This window comes from Hyperoodon ampullatus (assembly GCF_949752795.1).
Source record: "Hyperoodon ampullatus genome assembly, chromosome: 5".
NCBI classification, from domain to species: Eukaryota; Metazoa; Chordata; class Mammalia; order Artiodactyla; family Ziphiidae; genus Hyperoodon; species Hyperoodon ampullatus.
Window position 1 is genome coordinate 71,884,023 of NC_136918.1, and position 21,037 is coordinate 71,905,059.

Sequence of the window (21,037 nt, forward strand, 5' to 3'; positions counted from 1 at the left end):
CAGCCAGACTCTACCTCAGCACCTCCTTACTCTGCTCTGACCATGGTTCTGTGGCAGAGACCAGCCAGCTGTTCACCGTGCCTGCTTGCCTCTCTTCCTAGTCACACATTTGCACTACAGTTCCCAGCCTCCCTTGCAGTTCAGTGTGGTCATGTGACTGGATTCCAGCCAATGTGACTTCTATCCACAGCTGCCACTTACAGTGATCTTCCGTATGATCCTCCATATTCTTCTCCTGTCTGCTGGATCAATGTCAATACTCAGCCACCAGCCAGCTTAGAAAACAAAAGCTGAAGATGATAGAATTTGCATCAGCCTGGATCCCACCTAACTGGAACTTCCTACCCTTGATTGGACTTACATGAGTAGGAAATAAACTTTCTTATATCAGGTCAATGAGGTTTCAGGATTTAGCAGCTAGGGTTACCTTTAATTAAAAAATCAATGGACTATTATTTTGTAAAGGGCATTTACCCACAGCCTAACCTTAATAAGCTCTTTCTGGATTGGAAACCAGAACCAAATATCTGGTCTGGAGCCCAGTTTAATTTCCTGATGACTGAAGAAATATTTGGCAAGTCTTTGTTTGTGATTAGGTTGCAATGTGTGTGCCAATGCACAAAAAACTCCCAATTTGTCTTGCCTTGGAATGGAGATTTTCCTCCAAAACTGTAAGACTGACACCTGATGATACATCTGGTCGCTAGAAAGGCTGTTGGGGAAAGGAAACATTGTTTCAACTGTCCTTTCCAGAGAATTGGGAGCAAGTGCTCCTCAGAACTATGCGGCTTCCTCCTCCGCAAAGCAAAAGCACAAAATACAACAGTGAAAATCTCTGGCAGAACGTTAGCACATGCCATTTAGTGACAATCATAATCTAAAATTGGAAAGTCCAGGGCAGCTGTTGCTGTGTAACCTTTGCATCCTCTTAGAGCTTGTGTGAGGGGAGATGGCCAAAGTCTGACTCAAACCTAAGATCTGAAATTGAGTTAAATTCATCTAATAGAGGATGCTGCTTGGGGGGGCTCCAGGGCCTCTGTTCTTACATAGCTCTTTTGATGGACAGAAGCCTGAAGAAATATTGAAATCCATAGTCCACTCTATTGCACAGAGTTTTGCTCTCCACCTGAGTGACTTCCTCCCCATCTGAGCTGCTGCCTGACATCTCCCAGCCCTTCACAGGGCAAAGGCAAGGACCTTAAGCAGGAAGAGGGAAGCTGTGATTCCTTACTGTGTTCCAGTAAGGAACCTTGTACTGTGATGGAAAGTGGAAGGTAAAACTACTAAAGTAACATCTCAGTAGCCATTCACAATTAACCCAAACTTGGGGAGGAAATATTCTGTGGGGTTAAGAGGTAACATCTGCAGCCCACTATCCAGGTTCAAGTGCTATTTCTATTGCTTACTTGAATCTGACCATGGGGAGGATCTTTTCTAAGTTTCAGTTTCCTCCCATAAAGTGGAGATGATAAAAAATAGCCACACCATGGATTATTAGAAAGGATTAAATTGAATAATATAAGGAAAGGGCTGGGTCTATAATAGGTATTCAGTAAGCAGTTGCTGATATTAGGAAAGGAAGGCAGGTGTTATGGTCTCTGCAGTGTACCCAAGAAACCCTGCCCAGGGTCTGGGAGAGAAGTGTGGCTGTATCTACCCTTGTGTTTACTAGAGAAGCAGATTAGGGGTAACCATGCTCTCAAGTCATGTTCTAGACTGAATCAGAGCCAACGTCTCAGGGCAGAAGAAAATAAAAATAATAAAGTAGCAAACATATAGTGGTTATGGTTTATATAGATATAGATATATAGATTATTTATATATAGATAATGGTTTATAGCATACCAAGGATTTTCACACATACTATTGGATCTAACCTTTAAAATCCTAGAAGATAGAGAATGCAGATGTTTCTATTTCCACCATAGAGATGAACAAACTGAGGCTCAGAGATGTTACACGATTTGCTGAAATCCACACAGCTAACCAGCAACAGAGCCATACTTTAAACCCAGGCCTCTCTATTCCAAAGACAATGGACTGATCCTCTCCACATGGAGAGAGGACATGTCAGACAGACATTTGGTCCTTGCTAATCAGAAAGGATTTTAAATGAGGGCATAAATGTAAATCTTAGAAGAACGGGGTTCTAAGTGAAGCAAGGAGGGAAGCAGCATGTCAAGACCTTTCTCTTAGAGTCCAGGAATTTTCCCAGGCTTAGGGAGCACATGGAAGGAATCCAGAGAAAGAAAGACTGTGGAAGTAAAGTAACAGATGAAGGCTGATGGCATTCCAAAGGGGAACAGTGATAACAGCATTTGCTGAAGGGTCCTTTCTATGCACTCAGCACCGTGCTAGAACTTTGATAGATATCTCATTTAATCCTCCCAACTCTATGAATGTCTAATATTGTTATTCCCATTTTACAAGTAAGGAGACTGAGGTCCAAGGTCACATAGATAGTGGTGAGTAGTGCACAGTGGAATCAGAGTTCAGAACTGGGCTGGCCTGACATCAGAGCTCATGCTGAACTGCCCCAGGTTACATAGCCCCGGAGGCTTATATAGAAAGCAAGATGTACAATGTCTCTCGTTGACTAACACCAGAAGTACACAACAAGCTGAAGGGTGAATGTAAAAAATTAATAAACCAAGCTATATAAAATATACCTAAGCTGTATAAAATAAAACAAAGCTAAATAACTAAAGCTAAATTTTAAAATCACAGCATGATGTTACCCCACCCCAGGAGAAGAATATTCAATATATAGAGACAGAACTAGAAAGGCTGACCTTGGACATGGAGTAAAATAGCAGTGGCTCAAAGAGGTAACCTGGAATATACTTGAGCCTATTCACAGAGAGGCAGCCCAGGGAATCTTTTAGTCTCTTGAGGGGAAAAGAAGAAAAAATTAAGCAGCAATAGACAGAAAGTTAATAAGTAGAGCCATGTTCTTCATCAGTGAGGATGTGGGTTGTAACAAGTCCATGGGTCTGTTGTATGGATTAAATGGAATGAATGTAAGAAGCCCTGGGCAGATGGCATGACGCTCTATAGGTGCTTGATAAATGTGAAGGAGATGAACTAAATAGTCTTTTGTGAACCATCTTCAGGATTTTGTCAGATCTGAGTTCCACCTCTACTCATATTTACTGAATATTTTCCTTTAAACTGACTCACTTACTTTAGAACTTAGCTTTGTCCCCTGCCACGATAACCATGAATTCATAAGTTTAAGGTGTAAGTTATACATTTTTTCCTAATGCTCATGAAAACAAATATAAAACCACTGAGAGATTTAATGTCCACATGTCCCCCAATATCATCTCAGGTACAACTAGTGTGCCATAGTTTTGGAAACACTGAAAGCAAGTAAAGAGCCCTGGCTGAGGTACCAGGAGACCCAAGGTCTAGGCCTGGACGATCAGACAGGCCACATTCATGAGGCATGTTCTCCCATCAGAAAGTAGGAGATAAGAACATGTGATTTATGCTGCGAGAAGGCACACGAGATAATGAAGGTGAAAACATTTCATAAGCAGGGACATTACAAATTGAAGGTGTTGGTGTGACTCTCCTTCTATTAAAGAATTTATTTTCTAAAAAATCAAACATATCTGGCAATGATCAACCAATTACTAAAATGATATACTCTAAATATCAAAGAGAATTTTCTACTGCTCTTAGGACTTCAGAACGAAGCATCAACTCATTTCCTTTTTCTTTCAGAGTTAACACAACTGCACAGTCCCTGTAAAGGTCAGTGAGCAGAAAATCAAACTCTGCTCCTTTGCTCTGGATTATGATATCATTATACCATGTATTCTCAGAGCTGGAAAGAGCCCAAGAGATCATCTTGCCTAGTCTTCTATTTTACAGAGGGGGCAGTGGTTCTGGAGAACTTTTAAAACCTAACTATGGTCACAGAGCAAAATGGGATTCAAATCATGTCTCCAAACCCCTCAACCAATGCTCCTGCCATTGCACGAGCCTGGCCTCTGGAAAGGCAGAGGATACCAGGGTAAGAGGAACTGGAGTTGCTGTGCTCTATATAATCCACTAACATCCAGTTAGGAGAGAACCCTGACAGCAAGTCAGAGGACCAAGACATAGACAGTGCCTTCAAGGTGTCCGCAATCCTTCTGAAGGAACTGGACACACAGAAACATGGCCCAACATAGGAATGTAACAGTGAGAAACTGGCTCAGTTTTCTCCAGACAACCCAAATAGCAATCACAGAGATGCAGACTGAAGCAAGTCTCTACGGTGAGGGTGGGTGTGCCTGCCCAGGTTTGTCTGCTTCTGACTCACCACCCTGGGGGTACAGCTGCACATGGCAAGTACAGCCTTATGGTCCTTAAGTCACAGGACATCATCGTCACCATTAAGGACCCACATCTCCCCAGAGGCTGCTGCTGGGATGCTAGGAACTTCCTCTGGCTACCTAATCCCTGTCCTATTCAGATTCACCCTCTCATTCCTCATCCAATCGTTCAGCAGACTAAGATTTACACTAACATTCAAAACAACAGGACAACGAGCTAGGAAGCAATCTTTCTAGCATATGTCTAAAATCACAGTAAACTACCCAACAATGTCCTCATATTCTAATATCTCTGCAAAGATACTTCTATGTAATTTCTCATATAGATATTCCAAGAGTTAGAGACTTAAAGAAAGTGTGCCTGCTCTAAGAAATATATATCATCTTTTTAAGAAAAGAAGAGCTTTCTCTTTAATAAGAAAATATCTAATCAAGAGTGTTTTCTAAGAAAAAAATATCGGTTTAAAAATTTAGAGTTATTCCATTGTAGCCTATTTCCATCACTCTGTCATCCCTGATATCATTTTTTTAACATCTTTATTAGAGTATAATTGCTTTATAATGGTGTATCCGTTTCTGCTTTATAACAAAGTGAATCAATTATACATATACATATATCCCCATATCTCTTCCCTCTTGCATCTCCCTCCCTCCCACCCTCCCTATCCCACCCCTCTAGGTGGTCACAAAGCACCGAGCTGATCTCTCTGTGCTATGCAGCTGCTTCCCACTAGCTAGCTATTTTACGTTTGGTAGTGTATATATGTCCATGCCACTCTCTCACTTTGTCCCAGGTTACCCTTCCCCCCCTCCATATCCTCAAGTCCGTTCTCTAGTAGGTCTGCATCTTTATTCCCGTCTTGCCCCTAGGTTCTTCTGACCATTTTCTTTTTCTTTTTTTTTGTTTTTTGTAGGTTCCATGTATATGTGTTAGCATACAATATTTGTTTTTCCTTTTCTGACTTACTTCACTCTGTATGACAGACTCTAGGTCCATCCACCTCACTACAAATAACTCAGTTTCGTTCCTTCTTATGGCTGAGTAATATTCCATTATATATATGTGTGACATCTTCTTTATCCATTCATCTGTCGATGGACACATAGATTGCTTCCATGTCCTGGCTATTGTAAATAGAGCTGCAATGAACATTTTGGTACATGACTCTTTTTGAATTATGGTTTCCTCAGGGTATATGCCCAGTAGTGGGAATTCTGGGTCCTATGGTAGTTCTATTTTTAGTTTTTTCAGGAACATCCATACTCTTCTCCATAGTGGCCGTATCAATTTACAATCCCATCAACAGTGCAAGAGGGTTCCCTTTTCTCCACACCCTCTCCAGCATTTATTGTTTGTAGATTTCTTGCTGATGGCCATTCTGACCAGTGTGAGATGATATCTCATTGTAGTTTTGATTTGCATTTCTCTAATGATTAATGTTGAGCATTCTTTCATGTGTTTGTTGGCAATCTGTATATCTTCTTGGAAGAAATGTCTATTTAGGTCTTCTGCCCATTTTTGGATTGGGTTGTTTGTTTTTCTGATATTGAGCTGCTTGTATGTTTTGGAGATTAATCCTTTGTCAGTTGCTTCATTTGCAAATATTTCCTCCCATTCTGAGGGTTGTCTTTTCATCTTGTTTATGGTTTCCTTTGCTGTGCAAAAGCTTTTAAGCTTCATTAGGTCCCATTTGTTTATTTTTGTTTTTATTTCCATTTCTCTAGGAGGTGGGTCAAAAAGGATCTTGCTGTGATTTATGTCAAAGAGTGTTCTGCCTATGTTTTCCTCTAAGAGTTTGATGGTGTCTGGCCTTACATTTAGGTCTTTAATCCATTTTGAGTTTATTTTTGGTGTATGGTGTTAGGGAGTGTTCTAATTTCATTCCTTTACATATAGCTGTCCAGTTTTCCCAGCACCACTTATTGAAGAGGCTGTCTTTTCTCCACTGTATATACTTGCCTCCTTTATCAAAGATAAGGTGACCATATGTGTGTGGGTTTATCTCTGGGCTTTCTATCTTGTTCTATTGATCTATATTTCTGTTTTTGTGCCAGTACCATACTGTCTTGATTACTGTAGCTTTGTAGTATAGTCTGAAGTCGGGGAGCCTGATTTCTCCAGCTCTGTTTATCTTTCTCAAGATTGCTTTGGCTATTCGGGGTCTTTTATGTTTCCATACAAATTTTGAAATTTTTTGTTCTAGTTCTGTGAAAAATGCCATTGGTAGTTTGATAGGGATTGCATTGAATCTGTAGATTGCTTTGTGTAGTAGAGTCATTTTCACAATGTTGATTCTTCCAATCCAAGAACATGGCATGTCTCTCCATCTATTTGTATCATCTTTAATTTCTTTCAGCAGTGTCTTATAATTTTCTGCATACAAAAGGTCTTTTGTCTCCTTAGGTAGGTTTATTCCTAGATATTTTATTCTTTATGTTGCAATGGTAAATGGGAGTGTTTCCTTCATTTGTCTTTCAGATTTTTCATCATTAGTGTATAGGAATGCAAGAGATTTCTGTGCATTAATTTTGTATCCTGCTACTTTACCAAATTCATTGATTAGCTCTAGTAGTTTACTGGTAGCATCTTTAGGATTCTCTATATATAGTATCATGTCATCTGCAAACAGTGACAGTTTTACTTCTTCTTTTCCAATTGGGATTCCTTTTATTTCTTTTTCTTCTCTGATTGCTGTGGCTAAAACTTCGAAAACTATGTTGAATAATAATGGTGAGAGTGGGCAACCTTATCTTGTTCCTGATCTTAGTGGAAATGGTTTCAGTTTTTCACCATTGAGGATGATGTTGGCTGTGGGTTTTTCATATATGGCCTTTATTATATTGAGGAAAGTTCCCTCTATGCCTACTTTCTGGAGGGTTTTTGTCATAAACGGGTGTTGAATTTTGTAAAAAGCTTTCTCTGCATCTATTGAGATGACCATATGGTTTTTCTCCTTCAGTTTGTTTATATGGTGTATCACATTGATTGATTTGCATATATTGAAGAATCCTTGCATTCCTGGGATAAATGCCACTTGATCATAGTGTATGATCCTTTTAATGTGCTGTTGGATTCCGTTTGCTAGTACTTTGTTGAGGATTTTTGCATCTATGTTCATCAGTGATATTGGCCTGTAGTTTTCTTTATTTGAGACATCTTTGTCTAGTTCCTGACATCATTTTACTGGTGCTGTTCACTATGTTCTAGGTCGATAGAGGAGGGGGAAGAGGAAGTGACAAGGGGACCAAAATTGATCACGTGTCCAATCTACAGCACATGTTTTACATCACTTAAAACATGTCTAGTTTTAAACATCATTTAAAACTAGTCTTCTGAGCTAGGTATTCTTTTTGGGGTTTTTTTTTTTTTTTTTTTTTTTTTTTTGTGGTACGCAGGCCTCTCACTGTTGTGGCCTCTCCCGTTGAGGAGCACAGGCTCCAGACATGCAGGCTCAGCAGCCATGGCTCACAGGCCTAGCCTCTCCGTGGCATGTGGGGTCTTCCCGGACTGGGGCACGAACCCGTGTCCCCTGCATTGGCAGGTGGACTCTCAACCTCTGCGCCACCAGGGAAGCCCTGAGTTAGGTATTCTTATACCCATTTACAGAACCAGAGTAGAGTCAGTAGACTGAAGAAAGTGGAGGCATCCCTAATTTTGGTAGATCCAATAATAGTTCTATGATAATAACAAGGGCAGGGATTATGCTTAGAACCTTTGTATAATAATACACTTACTATGTGCCAGAGGCAGGGCTTGAACCCAACAACCTGGCTCCAGGATCTATGACCTTAATCCCCAAGTCAGCTGCCTCTGTCAGGCCCAGAGCTTCCATCTGGTAGGTGGTGCCACTGGGGTGCAGCCTGCAGACTACAGGACTACAGAAGTGTGTTCTTCATCACCGGGTTCCACCGACACTTCCCTTTGCCAAAGCCAGCACCTGCATTTGGTGCCCTTAAATCCATTTTCTTCCTCCTTAGGGACTTTGCTTCACTGCTTGCATTACATACTTTCTCTATCCCCTGGATTCCTCCAATCTGCTCACAAACTTCTACACATCTGCTTTCTCCTGCATACTTCTCCCCGACCCTGCTTCAGACTTCAACTATCATTCTCTCTCCCCACCTCCACTGTATCTTCTTGAGAGTAGCCTCCATGCTCCGCCTCTCCTTTACACCTGGTCTCTGCCCAACTCCCAAGTCTCTGAAATGGTCTCCTCTCTTCTCATTCTCCTGGCCACACTCCCAGCTCCAGCCTCTAAGAACCCTTCCAGGATGCTTGCAGGAGCCTCGTGAATAGAAGCAGCTCTCCATTCCCACTCCATACTTTCAAACGTCTGTGCCTTTGCTCACACTCTTCCCCACATGGGTTGCCTTCCCCGGCCCCCATCTCCTCTTGCTCAAGTCCTGTGCATCTTGCGGTTCCAGATCTAATCATTGCAGCTGGGAGCACTCATTCCTTCCTCCGAGCTTTGTTATGATTCTTTTATGTAGCACTTCTTATTTACATACATGTCTCATCTCCCCTAAGCTGCACCTAACTTGAGGGCAGAATTCTTAATTAATTCACCTTTGTGTCACCTACAGGTCTTTGTACAGAGAGGATGTTCAATCAACAGCTCTTCAGTGTTCATTCCCTGACCGCAGGCTTGATTCTCAACAGCCAGATCTTCCTGCATAAACCCAAGCCAGAGGTTGCTATGCTCATGGATCACCTGCTGCCCTGCTGGCAGGAACTGAGTCCACCAAAACTCACCTGGGAGAACTGCCTGTCTTCCCATAGGACCACGTCTGATCCTCTGGAAGCACACAGAAGTTAATGACTTCTAAGAAGTCAGGGAGCTTTGACAGCAGAGAGGAAATTTTAGAAATATAACTACTCAGTGTAACTACTCTCCAGCTAATAAACATTTATTAAGATGGTAGAAATCACTATTGAAATGCTATAGCTCAACATTCATTCATATGTTGCCTTGTCCTACTAAATGTCCAGTCAGTTCAAATAAATAGGTTCAGTCAGTTCTGGTTTGGAATGTTAATTCTGATAGTATTTAAAAGCTCTTTCTATTCTATCCCTAAGTCACTTTTCTCCAGGAGAGTGGTGATCATATGAATTCCTAAAAAGCCTCTGTAAGAACACACAGTGGTCTCTCATAAATTTTTTTTATGCAGTATACATTTTATTACTTTGTACTAATACATTCTCATATTACAAAGGCAATTCAGTGGAAGAATGTTTCTTTTGATATTTGAATAATCTGAAAGAACACAAACAGAATTATACATAAAAAAATACTCATTTTGGTAACAATAACAACAACAAAAAAAGACAAGTTAAACAACAAAAAAATTTTCCTTTCTTACAGGTGGACATTGAAGTGGACCTAATTCGGTTTTCTTTTTAAAAGCCTCCAAAGACAAAAGCAGCTTAAAATCTAATTAAAATGAATAAAAAATGTTTACTAAATTACTGGTCTCCGGCACCATTTTCTGTTTTCTGTTGTTTTGATGAAGGTTCTTCTTGGTCTGTTTCTTCCCTTGCTCTTTTTACTGCTTTACTTCTCTTACCCTTTTTACCATTTTCATCATGTTCATCATCACTATCAAATTTAGTTTTCTTGCCCTGAAACTGTACTTTTCCTTTAGCAGACCCAATCTGGGCAGCTGTATTTCCCTTTCCTTTTCCTTTAAATCTGCGACCTTTTGACTTCCATTTGTTTAGGGATTCTTGTTGATCTTCTATTATTTTTTTCAATGCTTCTTTTTCCACATCTCCTTCTAGTACTTCCCAGGTGACCTCTTTGTTCCTTAATTGTAGGTTACCATTATTTGCGTCTTTTGCTTTATCCAGTGCTTCCTTAGCTTTTTCTTTAAACAGAATTATTCCCTCTTTGGCTCCTCTGACAAAGTCTATCCATTTTATTTCACCATGATTTGAGAAAAGGATATGCAAATCTTCTCTACATGTCTGATCATCTAAGTCCCCCAAGAATTTCAGCAAGCAGCCAATCTTTTCTTCTAGAGATTTCATTTCAGCATTTTCTGCTAACTTTTGTTTTTCTTCTTGCTCTTGTTTAGCTCGTAATTTCGCTTCGATATTTTTTTTTTTTTTTTTTTTTTGTGGTAGGCGGGCCTCTCACTGCTGCGGCCTCTCCCCTTGCGGAGCACAGGCTCCGGATGCGCAGGCTCAGTGGCCATGGCTCACGGGCCCAGCCGCTCCGCGGCATGCGGGATCTTCCCAGACCGGGGCACGAACCTGCGTCCCCTGCATCGGCAGGCGGACTCTCAACCACTGCGCCACCAGGGAAGCCCTAGCTTCGATTTTATTTTGCTTTCTTTCTTCATTTTTTTTTGCAAAGTAATCTTCCTTGAAAAGTATTAGCAGGTCTGTGTCTTTGTACTTCTGGCCAGGGGTCTCAACAAACTTCTTAGCAGATTCAATGGTATCAAATACAGCAAATATTGATCCCTTAAATGCTTTGTGCAATGTTCTTCTCAACTGAATATTTAGTACCTGACCTTTATCTTCCAACCATTCTTTTATGTCATCAAGGGTTGCATCAACTGGGAAGCCTTTAATATAAACAGATCTGTTTTTTATATCATTTTTATACTCATCAGTCACTTCAGGGAGGGGTTTGCTTGGAGATCTTCTAATTTTAGTTTTATCTTCACTTATTTCCATAAGTTCTGCCTTTGATTTGCTCAATGCTTCTACTATTACATTAAAGTCTGTTGTTAGACGGTTTAACCTATTAAATTTTATCATTATCTCCAAAGGTACCCAGCCTTCATCCAGTTTGATCTGTTCCTTTAAAAATTTGTCACATGGCAAATTGAAGTCACCAAAATAATGCTCGATTTGATGGCAGATTTTGGCCTCCAGAGCAGCGATTTTTTCATTATCACCATTTTCTGCCATTCTGGCTATCTTTAAGTTCCCGGTCCCACAGAGACGCGCCACAGGGTCACTAACAGCGACAGCAACGTCTCCTATCCCTAGCGCCGCCGGCTTGCCCAACGTGCCTCTCTCATAAATTTTAATTGAGCACAATAGGATCCTTGGCAGTCAGGTGCTAGGTGAAGTGTAAATTTTTGCTAGATATGTTGAGTCACCCTTAATTATCTTCATAAGCCTTAAATACACCATACACAACATAGGGACTCATCTTGACCCTTACTTCAAAGAGTTTGAAAGCAAAATACATTATTTTTCAAATCATTTCTACATTATCTCATTTAATTTTTACAACAGTCCTTTATAATGCTATTAGTCCTCTTTTGCAGTTGAAGAAACTGAAACTCAGGAAATTTAATTAACCTACCCAACAAATTATTAAACTATAAAACTCAACCTATAGATTCCATATAAACACTATCTAGTATAGAAAAAACAATGAGATAAGCACTCTAGAATATTACCAGAGGGAATGTACACTGCAAAAATATTTTCAGAAAGCAATTGCATTAAAAATAAATATATACAAGTTTATATATGTATAGGTAATATTATATATGTAATATTTCCCATTAATTCCAATTCTAGAAATAGAGCCTAAGAAAATAACCAGAGATACGATTTTTTAAAGTCTGATATAAAGATGTTTATTATAATATTATTTATGATAATGATAAATAGTAAAATAAGAATGGCTAAGCAATAATATAGCCATAATATATAGTCCTCAGAAAATTGTAAGTGGTTTTTAAGATAACAAAATAGGCTGTCATACTATTAAGTGAAAATATATAGTATCATTCCAATTCAAAAGGCTAGGTGAAAGCACACCAAAATAGTACCAGTGATTACCCTTTCTTTTTTATGTTTCTGTTTTTAAAACTTCCTACCAAGTTCAGATGTTACTTCTGTAAAATGAAAAAAAAAAAAAAAAACGTTATTTAAGAACAACAGGGCTTCCCTGGTAGTGCAGTGGTTAAGAATCCGCCTGCCAATGCAGGGGACACGGGTTTGAGCCCTGGTCTGGGAAGATCCCACATGCTGCGGAGCAACTAAGCCCGTACACCACAACTACTGAGCCTGCACTCTAGAGCCTGTGAGCCACAACTACTGAGCCCATGCGCCTAGAGCCCGGGCTCAGCAACAAGAGAAGCCACTGCAATAAGAAGTCCGCGCACCGCAACGAAGAGTAGCCCCCGCTCGCTGCAACTAGAGAAAGCCCGTGTGCAGCAATGAAGACCCAACGCAGCCAAAAATAATAAATAAATAAAATAAATAAATTTATAAAAAATAAATAAAAAATAAAAACAACAAATAAATTTTTTAAAAATCACATCCACAGTTACGCAGGAAGTAAAAGCTAGCCCTCTGCCTCCAACTCCAGGACTGTGGCCCCTGCACTACCCTCCCTCGCTATGCAGAGGAATGAGCCATCATATAAAATACATCAGCATCACTGGGTCATCAGACAACTATGCAAAATGGTCAGTCAATATGAAGCAAATTATATTAGATTGTTTCATATATAGTCCTATATGCAAACACAGTCCCAGAAAGGGAGTCAGAACCACTTACCACCAGACTAATGTGCATTGCCTGCCCTGATTCCTGTAATTTTATTTCTTAAATATACCAAAACTACTGGACCCTTCTCTAACAATTTCTTCCAATCATTTAATAATACCTTTTGTTTCAAATATAAGTTACCATTGAATCTGGGCATAAGACAGTCCTCAAGTCCCTCATGAACTAGAATTAACCTGCTGTAAAATATTTTCATTCCATCTTCTCAGAAAAGAAATTGGAGTGAGAGCCCTCTAGCAATTCCCTACTGATGGCCATTAACCAAAGACCCAAAGAATTATTGCCCATAGCAAATGTGTAATGTCTTCAAGCACTCTTCAAAGCATTTCATATTCTGTCCTGTAAGTAAAATTTCACAGATGGATACGTTTGTTTATATTTTATATTAATCATATTTATCTTCTACATACAGGTCTCTAATGAAGATATCACTCTTGGGCTGTGCTGTTGGAAGAAAGGACAGTTTAAAGTCCAGAAAAACTTTCTGTAACTTCTGCCCAGGCAACATCTATAAATGAAAGAAAAACAGGTGGCTTGGGAAACTGCACGTTCTAATGCTTACATTACAATTTGAAGGGATTGCACCATGGCTCGTTGTCACGGTAATTGTCATTGCCCCACTAATCTCAAGAACTCAGCTGAGGCAGTAGTTCTAACACTGGGGTGTAAAATGGAAAGGAGCTGGCGGTAAGTAAAACTGCCTTTTTCTGAATTATACACACATTGAGCTCTGCAATAAATCTAATTTATAAATGGGCTTAGTGCCATCTGCACACACTAGTTTCCTCCTGGAAATGTCAGGCTGTAAAAATAAAGGGGGAGGAGACATTTTTCATTTTTGATGATGTAAGATAGACATGAGTTTCACTGTTCTTTAACAGAGTCACTAGACAAGGGACTCACAAGGCTATTGTGAATCGATGATTAATAATATGCCCATTGTTACCATGGAAACAATTACTTCCAGATCATCTCTCCTGAATAATGACAAATTGTTATTGTCTGAGTAAAGCAGAAAAGAAGGGAGTTTGTTTTTCTTTTCCCAAAAGTTGCTGGCTCAAACTGATTACCTTAATTTATATTCACCTCTGACCTGATAAATGTTATTCCAATGTAATATAGTGTAGGAATTTTATAGTCCTCTGTTAGACTCCTTTAAGGAAAGTTTCTGGTCTGGAGTAAGTAAAAGACTATGTTAAGGAAGGAAAACATTATCGAGACTTTCCTTTGCCATCTAACTCTTTTTCCAGAAGTTCTTTAATAATGGCTTTAAGGTTTAAGATTTATAGATATGAGGTACATTCCCAACACCGACAAACTCATTCATGCTTTCTTTGACTGAGAACGTTCTTGCTCCTTCCTCTATTATATCCCAAATGTAGGCACCGCAGCTTACAGGAGCTTCAGACAAATCGCTTCAGCCATAAATAGTAAATGTGTTTCACCAAACACTTCCAGACACTTTATCCTCTTTTACTTTTTAAATGCTGATTTTTAAATAGTGGCTTAGATTTGGAAATATCTATTTTATTCCTGCCTTGGAAAGGTTTGTAAATGAAAGTTCAGGCATTTTGAAGTTTGTGGTCCAACAAATTTTTAATTTATATGCATCAGTTAATTCAATTGCTAAATGTTTTTCTATAATATCTTTTTAGAATTAGAAATATAAAAATGGGGCAGCTCAGAGCAAACTGGGATGCTTTGATAAACAGAATACATTCCAGAATTTCTATGCTACCAGTCTCTACAAAAGAAGTTTTCCACTCTTTGACCATTTCATTGAAAGTAACCATTACAGTGAATAAGTATTCTTAAATTTCAGGACTCCAGACACTTTTACTCCATACATTTTGCCTTATAAGATTGGGATTTGTGAAATTATTCCTCCTCTGCATTATTTGAAGCTGAGGCTGAGAAAAGGACAGAGAGAAAATCTACAGGGATTTGTCTTACATTGACCTCTTTTTTAAAAAAAAGTACCTTTTTCTCCTGATGTTCTCTTAGACAGGGGGCCCAGATCCCCAGGTTGGTGGACAATGTGTTCTCCTCTGTACCCCCAGTGCATGCTGAGCTCTCATTCAACAAATTCACACTATTCAACTGTACACTTTTCAAACAGGCAAAACACATTTCCCTCCCTCATCCCCAAGGTCTTAAGGTAAAGGAAGTGGTGAAAGATTGCAAAGAATTTGTTGTTGCTTTGGAAGGGGGCATTTTCACACAATCTTTGAACTTCTCTGATTGTTACTTAAGACAAATCTTAATGCCATACTCCTTCTTCCTCTCAGCCCTTGAGTGTCTACTGCCTCCTTACAAGAGTGTTTTCTGAATAACAATCCAGGGAGTATTATTTGACATTTTCACCAAGTTCCTGCTCTTTGTAGTTACACATTCTGAAATGTCAATCATCTGTAAGGCAGTTAGAGTTGTTAAATCTCCAGCAGCACGGGAAAAGAAATCTAAGCATCCACTCTGGAGAGCACTTTCAAACAGGGTCTCATAAAGCCAGTGCGGGAAGGGGTAAGGCTTACCTGTGAGGCATGCCGGTGGTGTAGGCGGTGGTGTGCTCACTGGACAGCTCCCGGAGTTTTAGGTACCAGTTCACCTCCACTTCCCGCACCAGAGCCAGTTGCCGAGCCCTGAGTTGGGTTTGCCCCGAGGGGCTGAGGCTGCTGTCTTTCCCACTTTCTGAAGCTTTCTTGGGAGATGTGTCTTTGCTCTCTATGGGAAGCCCAGATGGTTTCCTTAACTTGGGGTTCTCTTCCGAGATCTGACTCCCTGCCGTCCGGGTCTGGGCTGCCATCATCCTGGAGGTTCGTGTCTTTCAGAGAAGACTCGAAGTCACTGTCATCAAAGTAATTTGAATTGATTTTTCTGTTTCTGCCTCCCTCCTCTTTCCTGTCCTCCCCCATCCCCTTAACCTTATCCTGCCGCAAAGCTGTAATTGAGCCGGCTGGGGATGAAAGGGTATCTCTAAGTTTCCTAAGGAAGAGCTAAGGCGGCCACTATTTGTGATATCCTGGAACATGGAAATTTTAAAAACAACCCCCAACGACTTTGTAACACTGAAGTTTTATGGTGCTATTCCTTCTGCAAAGTTTGGACTTCTGCTTCATTTAACAATGATAAGTCTGAACCGTAGAGTTTGGTAAATTATATTTGTTCATCATTTTAGAGTTATAAAAAAAACAACTGGAGGCTCATTAGGCATTCTTAATTAGAGTCCCCTTAGAGTTTTTAAAGTTTTAATGTGAATTTCCTCAAATAAATTTAACAATACCAAAGCACGGGCAGGATTATTCCTTTTGTGTAAACCTTAAAATAATATTTTCAATCTATTTTATAATCCTTTGGGAGAAGGAGGTTTTTCGAATGTCAGTGAACCACATATGTCAAACATGCTTTCATTTCTGCAGCCTACCATAACTGATTCACACCACATGGACTCTCCCACATTTAGGTAAAAGCTTTTTAATATTAGTATCCAGGGTAGTCTTAGAACCGTGACCACCAAGCCGTGAGCCACCTGAAACAACTATCAAAGGGCCACAGGACAGCTGCTACCAAGCACCAGATCTGTCCCACCTGAGTCTGGGGGTTCAGGAACCTGTAACACCAGTGGCTGCAGCCTCTCCAGCTCCTCTCCCTGCACTCCATCCCTTGAGTCATTGAAGAGCTCTGGCAACACGGTATCCATAGCAACAGACTCCTGAAAGTGTAGACTCTGGGGACAGTCTCCCCAGATTGATATTGTTGGGGATGTGTCAACAGGGGGCTCTGCGGTAGAACTGGGGAGAGGAGTCTATGCTCATTCAGCCAAGGGGGCTTCACACTCCCCTTGGCTTGCCTTTCTCAGGAGGCAGGGTTGTTTTGTTTAAGAGCTCTGCTCTGGAGTCAGACTGCCTGGATTTGAATCCTAACTCCATCACCCACCTGCTCTGTGATCTTAGGCAAATCACTTAACCCCACCGTGCTTTAGTTTCCTCATCTAATAAAAACAACAACAACAACAACAACCAGAGGTAATTTTATATGTGTGGCAGTTTTAAAATACAGCCCTCAAATTCTTTGACATTCCTTTCATTGAGAGGTGGGGTCTGTTTCCCTTCCCCTTTGTCTGAGTGGGCTTCTGACTGCTTTTGTTACCGAACACAAGTCCCTGTGCCTGAGGCACAGTGAGGCCAAGCAATACCAAAAGGTCGGAGTTTGGAGCAGAGAAAGATTTATTGCAGGGCCATGCAAGGAAATGCGAGGCTCATGCCTTAAAAACCCCAAATCCCAAAAGCTTTCGGCAAAGCCCTCTTGTAGGAAAGGCAAGGGAGGGGTGCAATTAGTTATTGCAAAATTCTTGCTGTCAGACACTTTGTTCTTGAGGTCAGGTCACGATGTTCCCGGAAACCTCCACCGAAATACTATTCTCTGTTCTGACAAGAAAGGGCAAGGCCCCAAGGCTCAACTTTCGCCCTCTGAGGTCCGGGTCCTGGCTATGAGGAGGGGGTCCCTGCGGGGGCCGGTTACCCTGCCCCGGAGCCCAGCACCCAGTCTGGGTCCTCCCATCAGTGCCCAGGCCCAGCTGAGGAGGCAGATCTCAGCTGGCAAGGCCCTCAGGACCAGGTCCCCAGACCCTGCCCAGCTGTCTGTCATCACTGAGGGAGCCAGGTGCCCAGGGCCCAGCCGGCCCTGAAGCTCCTCAGGCCGCCCAAATGGGGGACGGGGGACTAGGTTCCGTGGACTGCAACCCAGGGTGACAGCCACTGCCATTAGGTCGCGGAGACGGGGATCGGGGAGAGGTTAGCGGCTGCCTCCAGGCCTGGGCCCGGCCAGTGTGCAGCACTGGCGAGGGCTCTGGAGCTCTGCAGGACACAGCCCTCAGCCTGTCCCTGGCCGCCCCCACCCCACCCCACCCCCGCTCACCAGCCAGCCCGAGGCCAGATAACCCAGGGGAGAAATTCTATCCACCTCTCACCTCACTCTCCGCTGCGCGGACTACCGTCCCGCCGCCGACCATTGGCAGAGCGCAACCTCTAACCACCGAACTAAGAGTCTCGCGAGATGATGGTCGTGCGCTCACGGCCGCACGCCTGCCTCGCCCCCTTACGCTTTCATCAGTAAAATATGGTAAAAGAGATGCTATATGACTTCCACAGCTACCTCGGAAAGGCCATATGGCTTTCATCCATCACTCTTGGAACGTTCATTCTGGAGGAAGCGAGCTACCATGTAAGGAACCTGACTACCTTGAGAGCGTCATGGTGGAGAGTCTCATGTAGGTGCTCTCATCAGTAGCCCCAGACAAGTTCCCAGACAATGTCCAACGTCAACCACCAACTCTGGGAAAAAGCCAGCTTGGGTGTTCGGGCTCAGTCAATCCTTCAGATGACTAGTCCCAGCCACCATCTGATTGCAACTGTATGAGATATCCCAAGTGAGAACGGCACAAGCCCTGCCCAAATTCCTAACCCACAGCATTGTGAGCTAAATAAAAGTTGCTTTCTTACCGCTAATAAAGTCTGAATCATAATTATTATATATACCCTTATTGTAAATCTTTAACAAAATGTTATAAAATACTTAGAACAATGTCTAGCATATATTAACATTTAATAAGTATTTATTCTCCAGGGTAGATTCTACTGCAGCACTAGAATTCAAACTTTCTGTTTATGTTTCCCTTTTAAATATTTGAAAAACTAAGCATCAACTTAAACATTTTTAAATATGCAACATTTGTCATCATAAACTTAAATAGCCACAAAGGATGCCACATCCAGCATATTATAAGTATTGCTATTTTTAAAATGATATTGTTACATCACTATCTTAAATGTATCCCATGGAATTTAAATCCTAGAACTATTTGATATCTATCATCCATATTAAAAATCCATGAACATGCTCTTCTTTAGCAGTTGGAAATTTTACATTCTTCCTTTTCCTTTCTGAACTTGTTTTCCCAGTCTCTTCCTCACCCAGAATTTTTTTTTTTTTTTTTTTTTACTGCCTCAGTCTCTCTTTTTTTTTTTTTTCGTGGTACGCAGGCCTCTCACTGTTGTGGCCTCTCCCGTTGCGGAGCACAGGCTCCGGACACACAGGCCCAGCAGCCATGGCTCTCGGGCCTAGCCGCTCCGCAGCATGTGCGATCTTCCCGGACCGGGGCACGAACCCGTGTCCCCTGCATCAGCAGGCGGACTCTCAACCACTGTGCCACCAGGGAAGCCCTCAGTCTCTTTTTTTTTAATTTAATTTAATTTTTTTATACACAGGCTCTTATTAGTTATCTATTTTATACACATTAGGGTATATATGTCAATCCCAATCTCCCAATTCATCCCACCACCACCATCACCCCCAGATTCCCCCCCTTGGTGTCCAGTATGTTTGTCCTCTACATCTGTGTCTCAATTTCTGCCCTGCAAACCGGTTCATCTATACCATTTTTCTATATTCCACATATATGTGTTAATATACGATACTTGTTTTTCTCTTTCTGACTTACTTCACTCTGTATGACAGTCTCTAGGTCCATCCACGTCTCTACAAATGACTCAATTTTGTTCCTTTTTATGCTTGAGTAATATTCCATTGTATATATGTACCACATCGTCTTTATCCATTCGTCTGTCAATGGGCATTAAGGTTGCTTCCATGACCTGGCTATTGTAAAGAGTGTTGCAATGAACATTGGGGTGCATGTGTCTTTCTGAATTATGGTTTTCTCTAGGTATATACCCAGTAGTGGGATTGCTGGGTTATATGGTAACTCTATTTTTAGTTTTTAAAGGAACCTCCATACTGTTCTCCAGAGTGGCTGTACCAATTTACATTCCCACCAACAGTGCAAGAAGGTTCCCTTTTCTCCACACCCTCTCCAGCATTTGTTGTTTGTAGATTTTCTGATGATGCCCATTCTAACATGTGTGAGGTGATACCTCATTGTAGTTTTGATTTGCATTTCTCTAATGATTAGTGATGTTGAGCATCCTTTCATGTGTTTCTTGGCAATCTGTATATCTTCTTTGGAGAAATGTCTATTAAGGTCTTCTGCCCATTTTTGGATTGCATTGTTTGTTTTCTTAATATTGAGCTGCATGAGCTGTTTGTATATTTTGGAGATTAATCCTTTGTCCATTGATTCATTTGCAAATATTTTCTCCCATTCTGAGGGTTGTCGTTTTGGCTTGTTTATAGTTTCCTTTGCTGTGCAAAAGCTTTAAGTCTCATTAGGTCCCATTTGTTTATTTTTGTTTTTATTTCCATTACTCTAGGAGGTGGGTCAAAAAAGATCACGCTGTGATTTATGTCAAAGAGTGTCTTCCTAAGTTTTCCTCTAAGAGTTTTATAGTGTCTGGTCTTACATTTATGTCTTTAATCCATTTTGAGTTTATTTTTGTGTATGGTGTTAGGGAGTGTTCTAATTTCATTCTTTTACATGTAGCTGTCCAATTTTCCCAGCACCACTTATTGAGGAGACTGTCTTTTCTTCATTGTATATTCTTGCCTCCTTTGTCATAGATTAGTTGACCATAGGTGTGTGGGTTTATCTCTGGGCTTTCTATCCTGTTCCATTGATCTATATTTCTGTTTTTGTGCCAGTACCATATAGTCTTGATTACTGTAGATTTGTAGTATAGTCTGAAGTCAGGGAGTCTGATTCCTCCAGCTCCGTTTTCTTCCTTCAAGATTGCTTTGGCTATTTGGGATCTTTTGTGTCTCCATACAAATTTTAAGATTTTTTGTTCTAGTTCTATAAAAAATGCCACTGGTAATTTAATAGGGATTGCATTGAATCTGTAGATTGCTTTGGGTAGTATAGTCATTTTCACAATGTTGATTCTTCCAATCCAAGTACATGGTATATCTCTCCATCTGTTTGTGTCATCTTTGATTTCTTTCATCAGTGTCTTATAGTTTTCTGAGTACAGGTCTTTTACCTCCTCAGATAAGTTTATTCCTAGGTATTTTATTCTTTTTGTTGAAATGGTTAATGGGATTGTTTCCTTAATTTCTCTTTCTGATCTTTCATTGTTAGTGTATAGGAATGCAAGAGAGTTCTGTGCATTAATTTTGTATCCTGCAACTTTACCAGATTCATTGATTACCTCTAGTAGTTTTCTGGTGGCATCTTTAGGATTTTTAAAATCCTAAAGATTTAGGATTTAGAAAATCCTAAATA

At 40.8% G+C, this 21,037-nt stretch overlaps 2 protein-coding genes across 3 annotated transcripts in view; both read right to left on the reverse strand.

Annotated features, from left to right (window-relative positions):
- KCNAB1 (potassium voltage-gated channel subfamily A regulatory beta subunit 1) overlaps nt 1-15,670 on the reverse strand; it is a gene marked incomplete at both ends in the record, with an annotated part of 412,699 nt that extends 397,029 nt beyond the window's left edge. For both annotated transcript variants that reach the window (XM_079704949.1, XM_079704946.1), the window contains one exon: nt 15,396-15,670. In XM_079704949.1, coding sequence (XP_079561075.1) covers nt 15,396-15,670 — 275 coding nt within the window. The remainder of the gene's footprint in view (nt 1-15,395) is intronic.
- LOC307053218 (lupus La protein homolog) lies at nt 9,681-11,285 on the reverse strand. The gene is made up of 2 exons (XM_079704573.1): nt 10,624-11,285; nt 9,681-10,398 (listed from the first exon to the last, which is right to left on the reverse strand). Exons 1-2 carry the CDS (start codon nt 11,242-11,244, stop codon nt 9,790-9,792), a joined length of 1,230 nt encoding a protein of 409 aa, XP_079560699.1. The 5' UTR covers nt 11,245-11,285; the 3' UTR covers nt 9,681-9,789.
- Nucleotides 15,671-21,037: the final 5,367 nt, after the last annotated feature.